The sequence below is a fragment of the Rhinopithecus bieti genome, unplaced genomic scaffold (genome assembly GCF_001698545.2).
Source record: "Rhinopithecus bieti isolate Rb0 unplaced genomic scaffold, ASM169854v2 scaffold_1673, whole genome shotgun sequence".
NCBI classification, from domain to species: Eukaryota; Metazoa; Chordata; class Mammalia; order Primates; family Cercopithecidae; genus Rhinopithecus; species Rhinopithecus bieti.
In genome coordinates, this window is record NW_016804690.1 from 8,857,808 (window position 1) to 8,878,219 (window position 20,412).

At 34.4% G+C, this 20,412-nt stretch overlaps 1 protein-coding gene across 1 annotated transcript in view; it reads left to right on the forward strand.

Moving 5' to 3' along the window:
- Positions 1-20,412, forward strand: part of USH2A (usherin) — an 821,881-nt gene that overhangs the window by 401,710 nt on the left and 399,759 nt on the right. The window contains exons 31-32 of the mRNA XM_017870028.1: positions 8,833-8,868; positions 10,997-11,038. Coding sequence (XP_017725517.1) covers positions 8,833-8,868; positions 10,997-11,038 — 78 coding nt within the window. The remainder of the gene's footprint in view (positions 1-8,832; positions 8,869-10,996; positions 11,039-20,412) is intronic.

Genomic DNA, 20,412 nt, shown 5'->3' on the forward strand with positions numbered 1-20,412 from the left:
GCCATTCTCCTGTCTCAGCCTCCCGAGTAGCTGCGACTACAGGCGCCCGCCACTTCACCCGGCTAGTTTTTTTTTGTATTTTTAGTAGAGACGGGGTTTCACCGTGTTAGCCAGGATGGTCTCGATCTCCTGACCTCGTGATCCGCCCGTCTCGGCCTCCCAAAGTGCTGGGATTACAGGCTTGAGCCACCGCGCCCGGCCTCACATGCGCTATTAAGGTGGTGCAAAAGTAATTGCGGTTTTTGCCATGGAAAGTAATGGCAAAAACCGCAATTACTTTTGCACCACCCGAATATTTTAAAATCTTCACTGATGTATAATTGTCTTAAGACTCAGAAGTGTGACTCAGTGTGGTTCGAATTTTAGATTTGAGAGGAAACATAGTGTATATGCCCATATCATATGATAAAGTGTGATGACACTGAAATACTTATAGTGGTTTTATACTTCATATTATTTTATATACTCTATGTGACTCTCATGTGAGATAGTATTAATCAAATGTTGATTGATGAAAAAAACCAAGGCCTAGAGATATTAACTTCTTCATAAAGGTCATAACAAGTTAGAGTCAGAGGTAGGATGAATTATTTATGAATTCACTCACTGACATTAATGCCAGGTACTAAGGTGTAATAGGGAACCGGCCAGACACTGTCCCTCTTCTCTTGGTGCTCACAGTTTCATGGGGACAAATGTAGATGCTGGAGCAAGTCGTGTGAACAGGGCAGTGTATTCATCCAGTTGCATTCTCAGGTTTACATTTTTTTGCCCTCCCCCCCCCCCCCCGAGTCTGAGAACCTTAAATGGACAAGAACAATTATTTTTATATTTTATTATTCATAATTGGGTAGAGTTCCATAATATTTATTCTACAACGTAGATATTATTTTACACCACAATTTTACAAGTGAAGAAAATGAGGCAAAGAAAGATTAAGTAACCCAAGGTCACACAGCTTGAGTCAGAGGCTTTGATACTAACCCAAGCATTCTGGCTGTGTTGAAGAGTGTGGTCTTAAAAACAAGTGTTTTAACTTGTCTTAGTTTCTGAATTTGTAAAATGGTGTAATCACATTTTTCAGTATTTTAAAGAGAATTAGAACTATATATAAATTATATGACATGTCGTTAGCAATTAGTAAAGAGAAGTTATCATTGTTATCTCCTGTACAACACAGAGTTCATTGTAAAAACTGAATAGGTTAATCTCACTCCAATAGTATCTTATGGGATGATTTTAACTAAAAATTATAAACCACAGAAGTTATTTCAGAAAAGATTAAATCACACCATGGAAGGAACTTTACACATATATTAATAATTAACATAAAAACATTTCTGTAAGACCAAGAGGTAACATTGTATATAATGGGATCTCATAAGTTTTAGAACCAGAATAGACATGTCCTCTGAGAATCCTTTGGCTCCCCACGTGTGACACAGGTATGCCCCTGTATGCTTACCGATTACCTTTATGTTACACCACTGCTTTTTGTTTGTGTCATCTTGAATGACTGTTTGTTTGCTCATTGATTTGCCCTGCTGAACCATAATGATCATTAAGGACACAACTATATTTGTTTTTTTCATTACTGCATGTCTTGGACCTATCACAGAGTGGGAATGGAATAAAACGTGTTAAAGGAGTGAAAGAATGAAGTCAGATGGTTCCTGGAAATAAAAAAAGGAACTTAGCAAAGGGGAACTGATGGAGGGTAAGATTAGGGTAGGAATAAGGCAATAGGGAAGAGAGAAAAATGGAAAAGACACAGCCAGCGGAAGAGAAACTAAGATCCTTCTATGTGCAGAAACGAATGCTGAATCAGTCCACAGGGAAGTGGTGCAGCTGACGGCAGGTCTCAAACTGTGGGCCTCGACTCTTTCCAAAATGTACAGAATTCCATATGAGGTTACACTGGGCAAAACCAGAAAAAGAGCAGTGTAGGGAGAAAGGCAAGAATTCACATCAATTTCTACTACCACCTGCAAAATGACACTGAATTCTGTATTTTGGTTGTTTGAATTATCAAGAACACCATGGGAGTATAGGCTCTAATGAAAGATTGTGGTAAATGGCACCATAGTGTATTATTACAATACAAACCCCAAATACAAAGAAAGTGAAATATTTTTAAAGTGCCTACATCCATGTTTTCTTGCTACAGTGGTAGTAGAATGATTCTTCAATGGTTTTCAATCTTTATGTAATATTTTAAAGAATATATCTCCAATATTACCCATAGCATATTTTTTCTGCTGTAGCTTTCTTGGCATTTCATAAGCAACTATGTTCCTTGCTGCTTTCATCCCCAAATAGCTTAAGATGTGAAGCATATTGGAACTGCAGTGCTGGTCAAGGAGGGGCAATACACTGAGAAGGTTAAGATGGGGTTCAAAGACGTACATGATTATTCTAACTTCATAGCTAGAAAAACTGAGACCTAGACAGGGTAAGAAATTCTAGTCAGTAATCAGAGGAACTAATTCAAATGCAGATCTGTCTGGCCCCAAATCCTTGTTTTTAATTTATATACATTCTGCTTGTTCCTCATATTTTATTTTTCCTTGCCATAACTCTAAAAGAAAGACCTCAGAACACCTGTATTAGTCTGCTAGGGCTGCTATGTCAAAATAACACAAACTGGGTGCCTTTAATGGAAACGTATTTCTCTCAGTCTGGAGGCTGAAAGTCTGAGACCAAGATGTCGGCAAGCTTGATTTCTCCTGGGTCTCTCTCCGTGGCTTGCAGATGTAGCCTCCTCACTGCGTGCACACATGGCCTTTCTTTGAGGTGACTTCATCCTTGGTATTTTTTCCTCTTCCTCTGAGGACGCCAGTCCTGTTGGATGAGGCTCCCACTCTTATGACTACAGATTTTATATCTGTGATGTGGACTAAGTGCAGGTCATTTACATTTTTAAAGTTTACCTATCCTATAGAGACTCTCAGAGAAGACTAAATAGGAAAGGGACTCTGTCTGTCTGAAGTTAGCAAGGGAGAAGGCTGTGGGGAAACTGATCTAGCCATTGGGATGGGCTTTAGCTTTTATGAGCGCTTTAAGTCTACACCATGACGTGTATCTATCTACAATCCTATTGGTACTTACCGCTTGTCTTTGTGTCAGGATATTTGTGACCTAATATCTTTTCCACACTGAGTGGTTTGTGGGTAAGACTTCTATTCATGATGTCTGGTGTTTTCAGTAATAGTGTCAGTTTAGGTCTACTAGAGTGGATCTATACAGAGATGAAATGTCTGTTCATAGAGAAACTGAGAAATGGAAGACAGAATCTACTAGATTGGGAAAATAATTGATAATATCTTTAATTATAAAAGTGATACATTCTTACTGAAGATAATCTAAAACATGCAGTCTCGTAATACCTGAGAATCCTGTCATATAGAAACTCTTAATATGTGATGGAATTCCTTCTACTACTTTATTCATGTTAACAAAATTGAACTATAACCTGTGTATGATATTGAATATTTACATGTTCCCTTATTATGTTATGACTATATCCTATCATTAAACATTTTTCTAAAAATATTTTTAAATATTTTGAATAACATTATATTCCATCTCATATAACATATAATGGATATTTATTAATGCACTTAATCATTTGAGCAATAGTATCTAATCTATCTCTATTTTAAATATTTTGAGATAGATATTCTTATACACAAACCTCTTTGCTAGGTTCCTAGAAGAATAGCTAAGTCAAAGGTAATGAACATTTACAGAATATTTGATATAGTTTGTCACATTATTTCCAGGGAAGTTATCAGCAGTGAATTATATATTCTTAAATGTTTGATTATTTTACAAAAGTTATTTTATTTTTATTTGCATTTTAAAGTACTAGTTATAGTGAATACTTTTCTGAATAATGATTAACCTTTTATATTTTCCTTTCATTCATCTAATCACATTCTTGATGAGCAAAAATTTACTTGGGGTAAGGAATAACTTTGAGATTTCTCCACGACCTACCCTGTTTTTTTCTGGTTACAATCACCTGCACTGTTTAAAATGTTTTACCTTCTACAATATCAGAAACTTCCCTAATAACTTGGTTTAATATCACCTCCTAAATATTCAAAGTGTCAACAATTTTTTTCTCACTCCTACTCCATTTACTTGTAGTTTCCTTTTAAGTTTCCACATAGAATCGACATTATTCCTTTATGCTTTGCCAATGGATCTTGCTGCCATGGTGGGCACAAGCAAAGTAAATGCATTTCAATTCAGAAGGCACTTAGCATCCAGGTGGCTTGGAATTTTTTTCTTCTTTCTCTTAAATATGAAGCATTGAAAGTCAAAGGCATTGCTGCACCTTGAGTTAGTATAAAATATATTTTAAAATGCATACAGTTCAAATTTTTTACCTTGCATAGGCCATAAGCTAGTAGTATGGTGGGTCAGTTCTGACACTGAAAAATGAATCCAGTTAGAGAACCTCCCGAAGGCTGTTGATGTTTGCTATAATAAATAGCACACACTTTAAGTCAAACTTTTTCATTCTGTATTCAAAGGTAATGGATTTTTCGTAACCATAGTAACCTTGATGTATTTCTGGATAAATACATGAGGTATATACATTCTAGTTTTATTTTTGAATATAAACTACCACATTATGTATTACTAATAATATGAAAATAGGATGTAGGTTAGTATAATGACAGCTTAAACTAGTATGCATTTTCTTCTGCAAAAAATAAATATTTATCAAAAGTATAGGTTCAATTAATTTTCTCCCAGTTTTGTGGTGTTCTGGTGGTGCCATTTATCTTTTTTTGCAAGATCTCCATTAATCTCTTATTTCTGTCCCATAACAGATTTTAAGAATTTTGAGGTAAAACAATTGTACTTTAAAGCTTATGATTAAAACATAATCGAAAGATTGAAGGACCGATATTGATATCACTAGCAGAGCTATTGTGGGCCACTTAAGATGTGTGTATACAGTACATTCCTAAACAAGTAGAAAAAAAGGAATCCTTCATGAGACTGTTCAACATACCAGGATTGTTTCAAAGTTCAGGCTGGATAGCATCTGATTGATGATGACTATCCAGACTGTAGCCAACCAGATTATTCCCATTTTAAACGAGCACCCTACTAGAAACTGGCCGTTTTAAAGAAGTTTATAAGATATCTCCAAAAAGCCTACAAACTTTTAGAAACAAAATAGCAAGATGGTGCTAATCAGGATAAGTCTCCACCAAACACGGCAAGGAGGTTTATGAGAGTCGTGCTGCCTGGTCAGAAAAGACTATCTGAATTGCTTCTGGTTAAGCCAACCTAAGCCATTGCTGTGGATAATGACTAGAATTCCAAAGGAGGAAAAGTTAATAGGGACATTATAGAAAAATAACAACTATCTCACAACAAGCCATAACACGTGTGTATTTTCAAGTGTATCATCTGATAAATCTACATAGTCATCTTATAGTTAAATAAAAGTGACCGATATCTAGAACCATAGAAAGCATCTTCCCACTGCTGCTCCACCAGGACCTGGATTTCTGTCACTAAGACTGAGGCAGTAAGATATAGATAATAGCAATGTAATAAGTGTGTGTGTGTATGTGTGTGTGTGTGTGTGTGTGTGTGTGTGTATGTAACTGAGAGACAAAAAAATAGAGAGAGGATAGAAAGACAGATGTGGGCAGGGGGAAAGAGGGAGGAAAAGTGGATACATTCTGGTAAAATCATATAGGCAATAATTATTTATGTCTAACCAACTAAAAGTGCTAAAACTTTTTTTGGTCTTATTTGCCAAGGTCAAAGAAAACGATGTATAAACAGCAAAATAGAAATGCTCATCTTAAACCTTCCAAACACTTAAGTCTTACGATGAGAAATTTATTGACGAAGAAGTTGTATTGCTTATGGCACAATAAAAACACATTTAAAGGTTAGGCACTTCTATCCAAGCGTTATAAGGAACCTTATCAGCACTCTACAAATTTGAGCGAAATTATACTCATTCACACCAATCGCTTACAAAAGGTCTTTTCTTAGCAAAATAGAATTTTACTTTAGCCTAGATATTTTCTTTATTTTGCATATTTAAATATCACATTGCAGTACATTGAAATAACTCCTCTTACACAAAAATACTAGAATGCTATTAACACTCCTATGTTCTGTTACAAGCTCTAATATTAATAAGGCAGAGCATGTGAGGATTTCCAGGTAAGACGATGGTCTCATCCATGAGTCACCATGCCACTCTATTACAAACGAGGTCATACCATGTTTCCCTTTGATGTCACAGTCGTATAGTATTAAACTGTACAAAGTCTGAGAAACTTCCAGGACAGGAAGGAACAAAAGTCAAGCTATGCAATGAACTGGAGCCTTCAAAGCCAAATTTCTAAGCTACTAACTCTGTGACCAGAGACTCCAGAATAGTTGTTCAAGGTTGTTCTATATACCAGATCTTTGGGTTAATGAACAATGGATGCTATACTCTCAAGAGTCTTATTCATCAAGCAACAAAGGGTCGAATGAAATGAAATAACTTGTACAGAATGTTTGAATATCAGTTGTGGTTAGCTTTAAACAATACAATCTAAGTTCATTATTCCATTAAGGTGCTTCTATAATGCACCTGTATGTGAAAAAATTAAATATGTTTAAATTTACATTTTAAGACTCATACCCAAATATTATATCATCTGTTAACCTAATTAAGGAATATTATGTTCATAAATGATAGGGAAAGATTCTATGATTTAAGGGATTTTAGAAGAATAGTGGGAATAATATTCAGTTAGAAAAAGCAATGGAGTTAAATGCTGGAAAGATAATGGAATGTGTCCTTCAATTGAAAGTGTTACAGATAGAGATGTCCTGTTATTCTGAGCATTTTGAGAGTTGCTATTATTTTTTATGTATGTTTTAAAATGCTTAAATTGAGTTATAAATTAATACAGAAAAGTGGACACATCTTAAGGGTACAGCTTGCTGGATATTTACAAATGAAACACATCTATGGAATCTGCACCCAAAGCAAAAAACAGAACATTATCAGCACCCTGTAAAGCTCCTCATTTTGTGGCCTCAAATCTTGACTCAGGCCTCAAATCTTTCCTGACTGTTGACACCATAAACTGACTTTGCTAATTTTGTACTTAATATAAATAGAATAAGGAACTGGAGGGGGGTCTTCAAAAGCTTATGGAAAATGCATATTATGAAAATGCATGGATTTCATTTTTTTCCACCAAACTAAACTCATGCTAACTTGTTAAAACATGCCTGAACAGGATCTAGTTTGAGGCAGTAAGAAAGATAAGACATTAGTCTGAAATGAGCCCCTATCAGGCAACATGAATTCAGTAAAATTGAAACAAGAACAAACAGCAAATTTCTGGTGAAGCTTGCTTAGAAGAATAGTGAAATCACTGATGTTTTACAAAAAGGTTATGAGGACAATGCCCCAAAGATATCAGCAGTTTACAAGCGGATAACTCATTTTCCTTAAAGGACAAGGAGCAAGACAATAGTAAAGATGAAGCCTGCAGTGGCAGACCATCCACATCAATTTATAAAGAAAAAATTTATTTTGTCTGTTTCTTAATTGAAGAGACCAAAAATTAACAGAAGAAACAACCAACATCATACACATATCAGTTGGTTCACTTTGTACAATTCTGACTGAAAAATTAAAGTTGAGGACATTAACCTTAGCAAGCTAACACAGGAACAGAAAACCAAAAAGCACACGTTCTCACTTACAGGTGGGAGCTAAATGATGAGACTCATGGACACATAGAAGGGAACTACACACACTGGAGCTTTTCAGAGGGTGGAGGGTAAGAGGAGGGAGAGGATCAGGAAAAAAAACAAACTAGTGGATACTAGGCTTAATACCTGGGTGATAAAATAATCTGTACAACAAACCCCCATGACACAAGGTTACCTATGTAACAAGCCTGCACTTGTACCCCTAAACTTAAAATAAAAGTTTTTTTAAAAAGTTGAGTGAACTTTCTACTTAGTGGGTGCCAAAACTGTTGCACCCAGATCAGCCACACACAAAAGTAGAGTTTTCAATGGAAATTTTAAACAGGTAGAATCAATATCCTGAAGTATTTTATCAAATAATTGTAATAGGAGATGAAATATGGCTTTACCAGCACAATCCTGAAAACAAAGAATAATCAGAGCAATGGCTACTAAGAGGTGGAAGTGGTTCAGTCAAGAGCAAACGTCATGGTAAATTTTGAGGGGGATGCTTGAGGCATTTTGCTTGTTGGTTTTCTGGAGGGCCAAAACACAGTAACATCTGCTAATGATGAGAGGGTTTTGAGAATGTTAACCAAAGCTTTAGCATTAAAATGCCCAAGACAGCTTCACTAGGGTCCTTCTTCACCATATGATGCCCCTGCTCATTCCTCTCATTGAACGTGAGAAATTGTATGACAGTTTTCATGGAAAATCATTAGGATCTTACAGTTCTGATTTGGTTCCTTCTGACTTATTTTGTTTCCTGATCTTAAAAAAATCTTTAAAAGTACCCATTTTCTTCAGTTAATATTGTAAAAAAGACTGCATTGACGTGGTTAAATTCCCAGAACCTTCAGTTATTCAGAGATGGACTAAATGGCTGGTATCATCATTTACAAAAGTGTCTTGACCTTGATTAAGCTTATGTTGAGGAACAAAGTTTATATTTTTATTTTTTAATTCCATTTTCCATGAAAATTTTGTAGTTTCCTTGTATGTTCTTTTCTGTCACTGTCTTTTTTTAAATATGTAGGAGGGAGAGTAAATCAGTGCAACATTTTTTTGTGTTCCTATACTTACATTCAGAACCCTCTGATCTACAGGCAGTTGCTAAGATGGTCAGTTGTTAAATTCTTGTCTTCCAGAAAGCCATTGGAAAATTTGCAAAATGAAACATCTACCTCTTTCTCCAAGTCCAGATCTCGAAAATAATTATGGAAATGCTTCATCTGTGCAATTAGAATTTAGCACATGAAGTCACTGACCCGTGTACACTAGCAACAAACAAACCAAATAAACCATTCTGAGTTTCCAACAATGTAATGTTGTGTGGCCATAAAGTTTATGATGCTATAGAAAAATATTTAATTTGGAAAGATAATAACAACAAATATTTTACAAATATTTGAGTCTAATTCATTAAAATATATATGTATATACATAGATACATATACATAGATATGTACAAATACACATATAGGTATGTCTACATACAGATGTATACCAAAATATTAATAGTGATTGTCTCTTAATAATGGGATTCTGGTATTACTTTTTTCTTTTCCTTGAGAGTCTTTCAATCTTTTAAATTGTCTGCAGTTTAGATATTAGAAATCAGATTTTTTTGGTAATATTTTTCCCAATTTTAATGTATGTGATAAAATTGATAGAAAGGAAAGACATTTCAGGAACCTGACTACACTTAACCATTAATACTTATCTCTAGTTTTCCCTAGTTTTTGCCTTATAATCAGGTTGATCATCTTACTAATTTCCTTCTAGCCAATACCATAGATGACAGATACCATACCTCTAGCACTATCTACCACCATCAAAACGTTATGTATATTTGATGATCTACCTCAATTCCCATGTCTTCATTTGATTCATAGACTCTTTCATATCATTTTCCTACACATTTGTCATTTGGACACATTCTGTCTTGCAATATTAACTTATTTTAAAAGGAGTAAAATCTTGATTCAAAATAAGAATGTAAGTGCATTAGGTACAGTGATTATGTCATTATTTATTTTCAAAATTTCTGTAATATCTAACATAGGGATAAAGACCCAACTGGCATCCAACAAACTCACTGAATTGAGTTGAAACGAATTAAGTTGAAAAAATACTGAGAATCAGTAAATTATTATTTTAGAGAAATTAACAATAAATATCAATGCATAATTTGGATGTAATTAATATGCTAAATTTAGTAAACAGTTTTATCTAGGTAGGTTATTCCTGTAGCTCAGGACTTTCTTTAATCATCCAATATGTAGCAAATATATATCAATATTTGTTGTTGTTCAATTATGTGTTTTAGTTTGCTAAGACTATTGTAACAAAGTAATACAAACTAGATGGCTTAAACAACAGAAATTGACTGTCTCACAGTTCTAGAGACAAGGAGTCCCAGATTAAGATGTTGGCAAGATTGGTTTCTTCTGAGGGCTGTGAGGAAGAATCTATTTCATCCCTCTCTTCTCGTTTTGGTCGTTTGCTGGTGACATTTGGCATTTCTTGGTTGTGTATTTATCACCCCAATCTCTGCCTTCATCTTCACATAATGTTTTCCTTGTTTGCTTATCTGTGTACAAATTTCTCCTTTTTATAAGGACACGAGTCATAGTTGGATTTGGACCCACCTTGTTGACCTCATCTGAAATAATTGCAACTGAAGTTCTAGGGGCTAGGACTTCAACATACGAATTTTGGGGAGAACACAGTTCAACCTGTAACTCTAGTGCGGTGCATTTGATGCTGTGATTAATAACATTCTAAAACTTTCCTCAAATTCCTAAAACATATTAGAGAACTTAAGGTATCTGTTCAAAATCAGTTTTAAGATGGATATGACCCATGACAACAATAAAAAAATTTTAGAAAATGTGATAGTCAATTCCATCTGGAATGCTCCCAGCCTTATTTTCTGCATTTTCACAATCACATCTCTTACTTTCCTGGTTTGTTTTCTTTGATTCCTTATAGGAGTAGGAGTGATTAGTTTCCTAGTGCTGCTTAATACAATACCCCAAATGGCATGCCTTAACACAATAGAAATTTATTTTCTCAAAGTTTGGGAGGCTAGAAGTTTGAAATGAAGGTATCGGTAGGCCCATGGTCTCTCTGAAAACTGTAGGGGAGAATCCTTCCTTGCCTATCCCGCCCTCCAGTGGTTTCTGGCAGTGAGTAGTATTCCTTGGTTTCCAGTTGCATCACCCCAATCTCTGCTTGTATTATTATATAGTGTTTTCCCTTCTTCTACAGTTATCTCCTCCTCTAAGGACCAGTCATATTCAATTTAGAGCTCACCCTCTTTCAGTATGATCTCAACTTACTTTCATGACATCTGCAAAGACCCTATTTCAAATAAGGTGACATCCACATGCACAGGGAGTTAAGACATGTACATATATTTTGGGAGGACAAAATTCAACCCACTACACCTCCATTGACTTCACAACTACTTTGCCATTCGATTGAAACTGTTCTCACCTAGGTTGTCAACGTTCTGATAGTCTCCAATTCAGGGACAGAGTGGAGGTTGTATAATCCATGATGTTTTGTTGATGACTCCTCCATCACAGAACATTCTTCTCTTGGTGTCTGTGATACCTCACCTTCTCAATTTTCCCTGTTACTGTTCAAGCTCTGGTGTGGTATCTTCCTCTTTTTCTTCCACCCACAAATGTTGGTTTCCCCCAGGATTCCTCTTGCAACATTCCACACAATCTCCCTTTGATGACTCCATAGTACTTGTCTTCAGACATTTTTCCTAAGCCACGAACATTTTTCTCACTGCATATTGGGCACTTCTGCTACAAGTGTTTTTACTCCAACTCCTTAAAACTGAATTTATTTTATCTGCCACATCCTACCAATGTACTCTTTATTCTGAATTTTTCCTCTTAGGGAAAAGTAACACTATTCATTCTTTTTCCCAAACAAAAACCTGAAATTAATCTTTGATTACTCCTCCTTCATCCTTCACATCCAAACATTTTTGCTGTTCTTGTTTTAAGACAGGGTCTTCCTGTGTCACCTAGGCTGGATGGAGTGCAGCGGCGCGTTCACAGCTCACTGCAGCCTCGACCTCCTGGGCTCAAGTGATCCTCTTGCTTTCACCTCCCAAGTAGCTAGGGCCACAGGTGCATGCCACCGCACCTGGCTAATTTTTTATAGAGATGAAGTTTCACCATATTGCCCAGGCTTGTCGTGAACTCCTGAACTCAAGAGATCTGCACATCCAATCTTAAAATCCAAACTCCTGTTGGCCTATTACACTTATCACCTGGCTCCTATCTACTTTCTTAGCCATGTATCATTCTTTTATTCTCACTTATTTCTACAACACTACATTGGTTTTCTATTTCTGTTGGTTGGTTGTGTGAAATATAACATGCCTTTTCCTACATGCAGACTTTTGAACTTTCTGTTTACTCTGACTGGAATTTACTTTCCCCAGTTCTTTATGTGGCTGAATCACTGTCTTCCTTGAGTTCTCAAATCTTATAAAACCTTCTCTATATTAGTTAGAATAACCTAGATGTTATAATCATACACACATATACATACAGAGAAATGATAGTTTTTAATAGTGAAAACACAATAAAAGTTTTTCTTTTTCACTTAGCATTGAGTGCATACAAAGTTTGGTCCACATAGTTTCCTTTTTCTGCACAGTCATTCAGGAATGCAGGCAGAGGCAGATTCTGTCTTATTTAACACATGACTTCCAAGTGAGCTCTGGAGTTATTTACATTGCTACGGCAGACGAGGAACAGGATTGAGAGATCATCATGGCAGATTGTTACGGGCCAGGCCTGGGGGTGAAAATGTTGCCCCCGCCCACATTCCAATGACTATAACTCAGTTTCATAGCCACATCTAACTGCAAGGGAGAGTCAGTAGTCAGCTTAAAGCAATACCTTATACTAACTCAAAGTTCTATAAATCAGAAATTTGGGTGGATTTAATTGAGTTCCTAATTAGGGCTTTACAAGGCCAAAATCAAGAGTTGGGGCAGTTTGGGCTCTCATCTGAAGGCTCTGGGAAAGAATTCACTTCTAGGCTAATTCAGTTTGTCAGCTGAATTCAGTTTCTAGCAGTGGTAAGGCCGAGGTCCCTGTTTCCATGCTGACTGTCAGTCATGGGCTGCTATCAGCTTCTAGAGGCCACCTCAGGTCCTTTCACATGACTCCCTCCATCTCAGTGATGGGGAACCTACAGGATATCCAATCCCTCTCATGTTTCAAATCTCTCTGACTTTTGCCTCCAGCTGGAGAAAACACTCTGCTTTAAATTGCTCATAATTAGTTTGCGCCCACCAGGATTCATTTTCTTTTCTCCATATAAAGTAAGATAATCATAAGTGTGATATCTCATCAAATTCACAGATTCCACCCACACTCAAAAGGGGGAAATTGTATACAGGTGAGTGTCACTGGGAGTCATTCTTAGAATTCTTCCTACCACAAGGTTCAAAAACAGAATCATCCAAGCATGGCTCTTACTCACCCTGTGACCTTGCTAAGCCTTGGTTTCCTGGTAGAATGGTAACAACGGTACCTACTTTAGGGATTTAGTATAAAAATCCAATGTGATAATGCATATAAAAAGATAAGTATAGGTACCGTAACTCTTCTAGAAATGGTCAATGACCAACAACCCATGCTATTAGTTGCAGAAATAATGAAATTATTGTTATAACATCATAAATATTCTTAATGCAAAACATCCCCTGCGTGCAAAAAAAAGCATGTCTCTAAATTTCATGTTCAATTTAACTCAGGAAATATTTGTTGAGCAGGTACTATGTACATCAGAGGTTAGAAATTACGTATATAACTAAGATGTTGTCATTCTGCTTCAGATCATTCCCAATTCAATTGCTTAGAGAGAAATACACAAAGCTAAATAGAATGCTGTTCAATCTGTGGTAAATTCTGTAACATGTGTGACAACAAAAGAGAAGGATTCAACCCAGTTTGGAAGATAAAGTGTCACAGAGGAAGTGAATTTTTGCAAGCTTTAGAGTCGAGTTTCAGAACTGAGGAACAGGCAAATATAAGGACAATGGTTGCATAGTCAGAAGGCACAGAACTATTAATGCACATTTCACAAAAATTAAAGAGGGAAGAGTTTAATATGACTGTACACCCTGGGTAAGTAGTAATCGATAGTGAGAAGCAAGGTGGGATTCAGATTATCAAAGGTGCTAAGTTATGTTGAGATATTTAAACTTTGTTCTGAGGCAAGAGAGAACCATTGAAGGATTTTCAGTAATACCATGAGACAATCAGTGCTTTAGAAAACACATAGTTGGAACATAGCTGTGCTTCAACATAGTGAAGACTGAGTCTGGGTAACTGTTTTCTCCATTTAGTAGGTGCAAGGACAAGTGGGTTAGAACACTAAATGCGAGAAGCTAATTGGACTTAACAATACAGATGGCAAAAGGATGAGGAGAGGAGAGAAACGCATTACGTTTATTTGTTAACAGCTCTATTGTATTGTATTTATGTGCATTAGTCAGTGTAAAATAAAATCTGCTTATTTTAAATCCTTTTAAATAGTGTTTAAATATTTCCTGATGACACAATCTGCTAAAGTATTTACCCTTGGTACAGATTTCCATTAACCTTGTTGTAGATACTAAGCCTACAACCATATATTTATAGGGGGCTAAATTATGGGGTAAAGCCTAGTGACATCATTATAAAAGCACATCTGGATCAGCTTTAGGGTCTTTGTCTTTCTATCCGATTTATGAAATTTGGTAAACTATAGGAGAATACCATTATTAACAGCCCCTGAATTCTCAGATTATGAGGGTGTCCTTTCTCTCAAAATAAAGGAAAAGAGGGAATAAAATCTCTAAAGCTGTAAATGATATAGAGAAATGCCCAGTACACAGATATCAGGGATATTAGGGGAATCCAGTTGTGTTACATATACAAGAAGAAAAAAAAAGACAGAAATTAAATTCAAAGTATTATTTCCTCATGTCTTTTGTCAGTATTTTTTTTTATTGTTTTTTAGACAGTCTATATAAATCCTTTGGTTCCCTAAAGGACAAAATTCCTTTGATAATTTTATAAATTCTTTTCTAAATAGTATCTCTGTATTATAGATAAAAAAATTAATACCTAGGAAAGCTCAGGTCACTTCTTTCAGTCGAGGAACGACTGACTCATTGATGGAACTGGAAAGAAAACTTTTTTTCACTCACCCCAATATTTGATAACTATCCTAAATTGAAAATGTCTTTAATGGTGTATTTGATTTTGTCAGTGTATTTTGACTTATATATATCATATATATCACATATCTGTGATATATGTATCATATATATCATATGTATTATGTATCTGTAATAAATCTATATCTATCTATCTATCTATCTATCTATCACATTTTCTTTATCTATTCTATCAGTGATGGGCATTTAGGTTGATTCCATATGTTTGCTGTTATGAACAGTGCTGTGATGAACATTTCTTTTGATTTTTATTGTCTGTATTAGGACATCATAACAGGGCCGTCTTAATACCATTAACAATGCATCATGCTCCCTGGTAATGGTTTTGTGGCTGAAGTCTAAATAGCTTAAGTGCCCTATCTTATTCATTTGTACATATTTAATATCTATAATAACTACTATTTTCTGGACACTAAGAGAATTGCTGAAAATACAGTGGTAAACTTCAGTGACCCTATATATCCTGATTTGTACACTGTCTTATCTTCTGTTTCAGTTACCTTGTTTAAACCTTGTGGCTATATGACACTAATAAAAGTAACCAAATTTGTAATAAATAGCATCACAAACATTTCATTGTGCTTGAGAGTGTTTCAAAGGTATTGATTTTTCTGGCCATACACACGCATATATAACATAACATAATATAATTAAAAATGTAATTTACATCACTAGACTACTATTTAAACAAGTTATGGCTAATAACTAATATGTACACAAAATATTATGTGGACACAATAGAACAAGCAAATCTTTATCAATAGGAGACTATCTTCAAAGTATATTGTAAAACACTTGTGCAGAAAAGTATATTCTATATTCTGCTAATGTTTACTTGTTTGGTTGTATGTATGTAGACTATATCTGGAAGCATACATATAAATCCAATAATTGCTAAGCTCCTAGGAGGAAACTGGGTAATTGTGACACAAAGGTAGAGAGAGTCTTAATTTTTATGTAAGGTTTTCTGTACATTTTAGCTATTGCACCATGAATATATATTAATGCATTATTCATTCAAAATTAAGTACAATTTAAAAATAAAACTACTACAAAATGGTAAATTTTAAATATTAAAGAAAATATGGAAAATATAAAGAAAATTAAAATTGTCCACCATTTACCTACCAGACACAATCACTAGTTATATTTTGGTTTATGCATTTAAAGTCTGATTTTTTATTATTATTATTAAGGCACAGATACAAGCATATAATTGGGACCAGACTGATTTACAACCTTTTACCACTTTGTAGTATACTAAGCATATTACCAAATTACTTTCTCAGCATTCTTCATGTAACATTTTGTGTATGTGCATTTTAAGTTCTTTAAAATTAATACCACAAATGTTTGTGCATTATTTAAAACGATACATTCTTCTTCCTATTTTGTAAATGCTTTAATATATATTAAGGATGCTAACCATTTGCATGCACTTTATATGACAGTTTTTTTTACCACTTTGTCTTTCGTATGTTTTTACTTTGTTTATGGTGGTTTTCAAATTAAGACATCTTTAAAACTTGCAGTCAATTCAAATTTAGATATGTTTTCCACCATAGTGTCTTCTTTAAATAGAAAAACTTAGATTTTCTTCACTTCAAGAATAGATAAATATTTCCTGAGATTTTCTTTGATAATTTATACTTTCAAAAATATTTTCACATGTTCCAGCTTCTGTGAATATTTTTATTTATTTATTTATTTATTTATTTATTTATTGAGGTGGGGTCTCACTCTGTCGCCCAGGGTGGAGTGCAGTGGCATGATCTTGGCTCACCACAACCCCGCCTCCTAGGTTCAAGCCATTCTCCTGCCTTAGTCTCCTGAGTCGCTGCGATTACAGGCGAGCACCACCACACCCGGCTAATTTTTTTATTTTTAGTAGCGACAGGGTTTCACCATGTTGGTCTGGCTGGTCTGGAACTCCTGACCTTAAGTATTCCGCTCACCTTGGCCTCCCAAAGTGCTGAGATTACAGGCATGAGCCACTGCACCCAGCCACTTCTGTGAATCTTTAAATTACCCAGTGATGTGTATAAGGGTTCAAATTTTATTCCCATTTTGTCAATGAAGAAATGGAGACTCTAAAAACTTATTTGATATGCCCGAAATCATAAAGCTAGTTAACGTCATAGCTAGGACTAGAATTTTGGTGTTCATATAATGTTCTGACCCCCAAATCATAAATCTCTACCAGATGTTTAAAGTAAAAGAATGATGGGAAATTTCATTAAATTGTTAATTATATTCAGTGGTTTCAAAATATTAATACAACATTGATATCTTTAGTGCATTATCAATGTATTCTTGAAGACAACATGTCAATTAAATTGTCTCTTATTCAAATGTTAACTTCAGTTTTTAAAATTTAAAGCTAGTCTGCTGATTTTCAATAAGAACTGTCTAATATTGTGAACTCATAAATTTGAGGAGATAAAGGTAGAAAGTATAGGTCTGCAAAGTGTAGCATTGATAAAGAGGGGCCGTTTCTTCCAAGTCAGTAAAGAAAAGTAATGCAATACAAAGTGGAATTTTTGTGATTCTACTGTTGCATGACCTTATATCATCCCTGTTTTAATTAACTATGGACCCAAAATAATAATGTATCCTTCTAATCCACTCACAGGAATGGTAGGTATATTAGTTAGCTAGGGCTGCCATGACAAAATACAGACCTAGACAAGGGCATCCTGTTTGCTTGGATGAAAATTCCATCCCCATGTTTACCATACCTTCCACTCTCATTCAAACCTAGAACGGGAGAAAAAGAGTTCGAGTTAAAAAAAATTCCAATAGAGTTTAGGGAAGTTTGTCTCATATACCCCGACTTTAAAAGACTATTTTGCAATGACAATATTCTTGTATTGCCCTCTCAACTTTTCCCCTCCCTATTGTATACACAAGCCCAGCAACTTCTAGGAATATACCAGCACATATGCAAATATTTGAATATCTATTTCATGTAGGGAGATTAGAAAGTCACTTTCTGCCACTTGTGTAGCTCCATTATGCAGAAATCAAGAGGATGCAGATCATAAATCCTATTAGGGTGGAACTCTGGGTGTCGAAAAGACTATATAGATAATTTTAAGAGATTTCCCCTTGGCTGAATCTTTGCTATAAAGTTAAACATGGTTTTTAAAATATAAATCAAATAAATGGTTTCCATAAAGGCACATACCTTTACTGTAAACTGAACTCCGACAAACTTTTGAGTGGACATTTCTCAAATACAGCATCTATTGACAACTTCTTCTGAAAAAAACATTTTATAAAAATTGAAGTTTGGCTTGCATGTTTTCATACTATGTGGTTTTAATGAGAGTTATATTCCACTCTATCACCATAAATAAATATGTGGCTTTAAAAGATAAGTTGTAAATAAAATTAGCTCATAAATACTAACACTAACCAAACATTAATCACAGAATTTAAGGAGAATATCAGAGTAATTCAGAAAATAAAAATCTTGTCAAATTACTACAGTAAAAGCTCTGAGAAAAGTTCATTGTAATTTCAGTGATACTAAGGCTACAGACCAAATATAAACTTAGAGACAAAGATATTTAGTCTAAGACAAATTAAATGTGTATATATTAATTTATTTTCTCTGTTTGTCTGATGGGCAGAGAAGCCCATCAATAATCTGAATTTATATTTTATTAATACTCTCATGATTTACTTTTATGTGTGATTTACTGTGTAATATAAAAAAAGAGCTTGAAAAACTGAGATTGGAGGGCAATAATAAAATATTAATGCTACTATTATCTTGAATTTTGTATCTATACATGTTTAGAAGTTGTTATCCTATTTGAAATTTGTTACTAATCAGTGAAACTTTAGTATTTACCTAAATTAGTTCTTCTTATAGGTAGCTCAGTCTCCACAATAGGAGATAGACTATAATTTGTACTTTCGCATAAAAATTCTTCTAAAATCATTCACCATTTTATATTGTAATTTACTGAAACAATATAAAGTGGCTTAAAATCATTGGTATATTATAAAAACCTATGTCAGATAAAACATGACATCTGTGAAGTTTGGGAATTATAACCCAGAACAATGTATAATTCAAAACAGATACCTGAAATTATCTTGTACACATCTCACTATCTGATATCTCATCACATAAAACACATAGTAGATACACAAAGTAGTTGTGCAGTAAATACTTGTGGAATGAATAAATGAAGGAATGACAAAAATGCTTTTCCTCAATGTGCTAAGTCAAATACGTGTTTCCTTTTATAAAAATTTAACTATTTGTTTTAGATTTAGCGGAAAAAAATGTATACTGAAATTTACATAATTATATAATACATATTTTTAAAGTATTATTCGCAGTATTTATGAGCATTCATTAATGAGAATGGCTTCTACATAAAAGATCAGTTAGCCTCTGCTATTTTGATAATGATTTAAACTTGTTAATTCTTACCTATGCGCATTCTCCTTTAGAAAATTCTAGTATGACCACTTGTTTTATGTTATCCTCACAACAATTGTAGGTGTAGATGTGATAAATAATATACTCTTCCCATTCTATTTTTCTTTCTAACAAATAAGAAAACTGAGGCCTAAAGCTCCGGTGATTCACTCATGTTGACACAAATAACTCTAGACTGGAGCTCAGCTTTTGCTAATTCTTTGTCTTCTCTTTTGTTTTGTTTCTGTTTCATTTTGTTTCCCTAAACCATAATGCCATCTAATAGTTTTTAAAGTTTGTCTGCCTGCTTTTGCAACAGTTCTTAGCTTTCCACAATAGCAAGTGCATCAAAGAAGAAAAAGGAAATTGATTATATGGTTATTAATCAATCTCAGATATGGCTAGTATCACCTTTATCAGTGAAACTTACAACAATCTCAGTTTACGTCAGTCTTTTATCCTAGTGTTTAAAGTTTTAAGGACTGAGCTGGGAATGTGAGGAGTCTTTTGCTTTACATTTTGTACTCTACTAGTTTTAATTTTTCACTGTGTGCATACATCTAGCACCCAATCTTTAAAGAACTAGTTTCCTGAAAAAAGAAAAATGCAAATCATTGTACAAATAAAAGCATAATCCCTTTTATTAATTTTTAGCTAACAAATACATAATACTATCCTATTCCAGGTACTGTTTTTAAATGACTTACATCTAAATGTAATGTTAAAGCATACTTTTGATGTCCATAAATATAGCCAAGCAGTCCTAGATTCTGAGAAATTATCTTCCATCTACTGTATATAATTATTTAGTATTTTCTAATTTTTATAAAATATGATTTGTGTGTAAGTATATTCTTACTCAAATGAAGTTTTGTTATTTTTCTCTCCTCAAGGTCAATAATAATATCTCACTCTATCTTTTGTGTCTGTTGTTTTTTGATTTCTTTTTTTTTTTTTTTTTTTT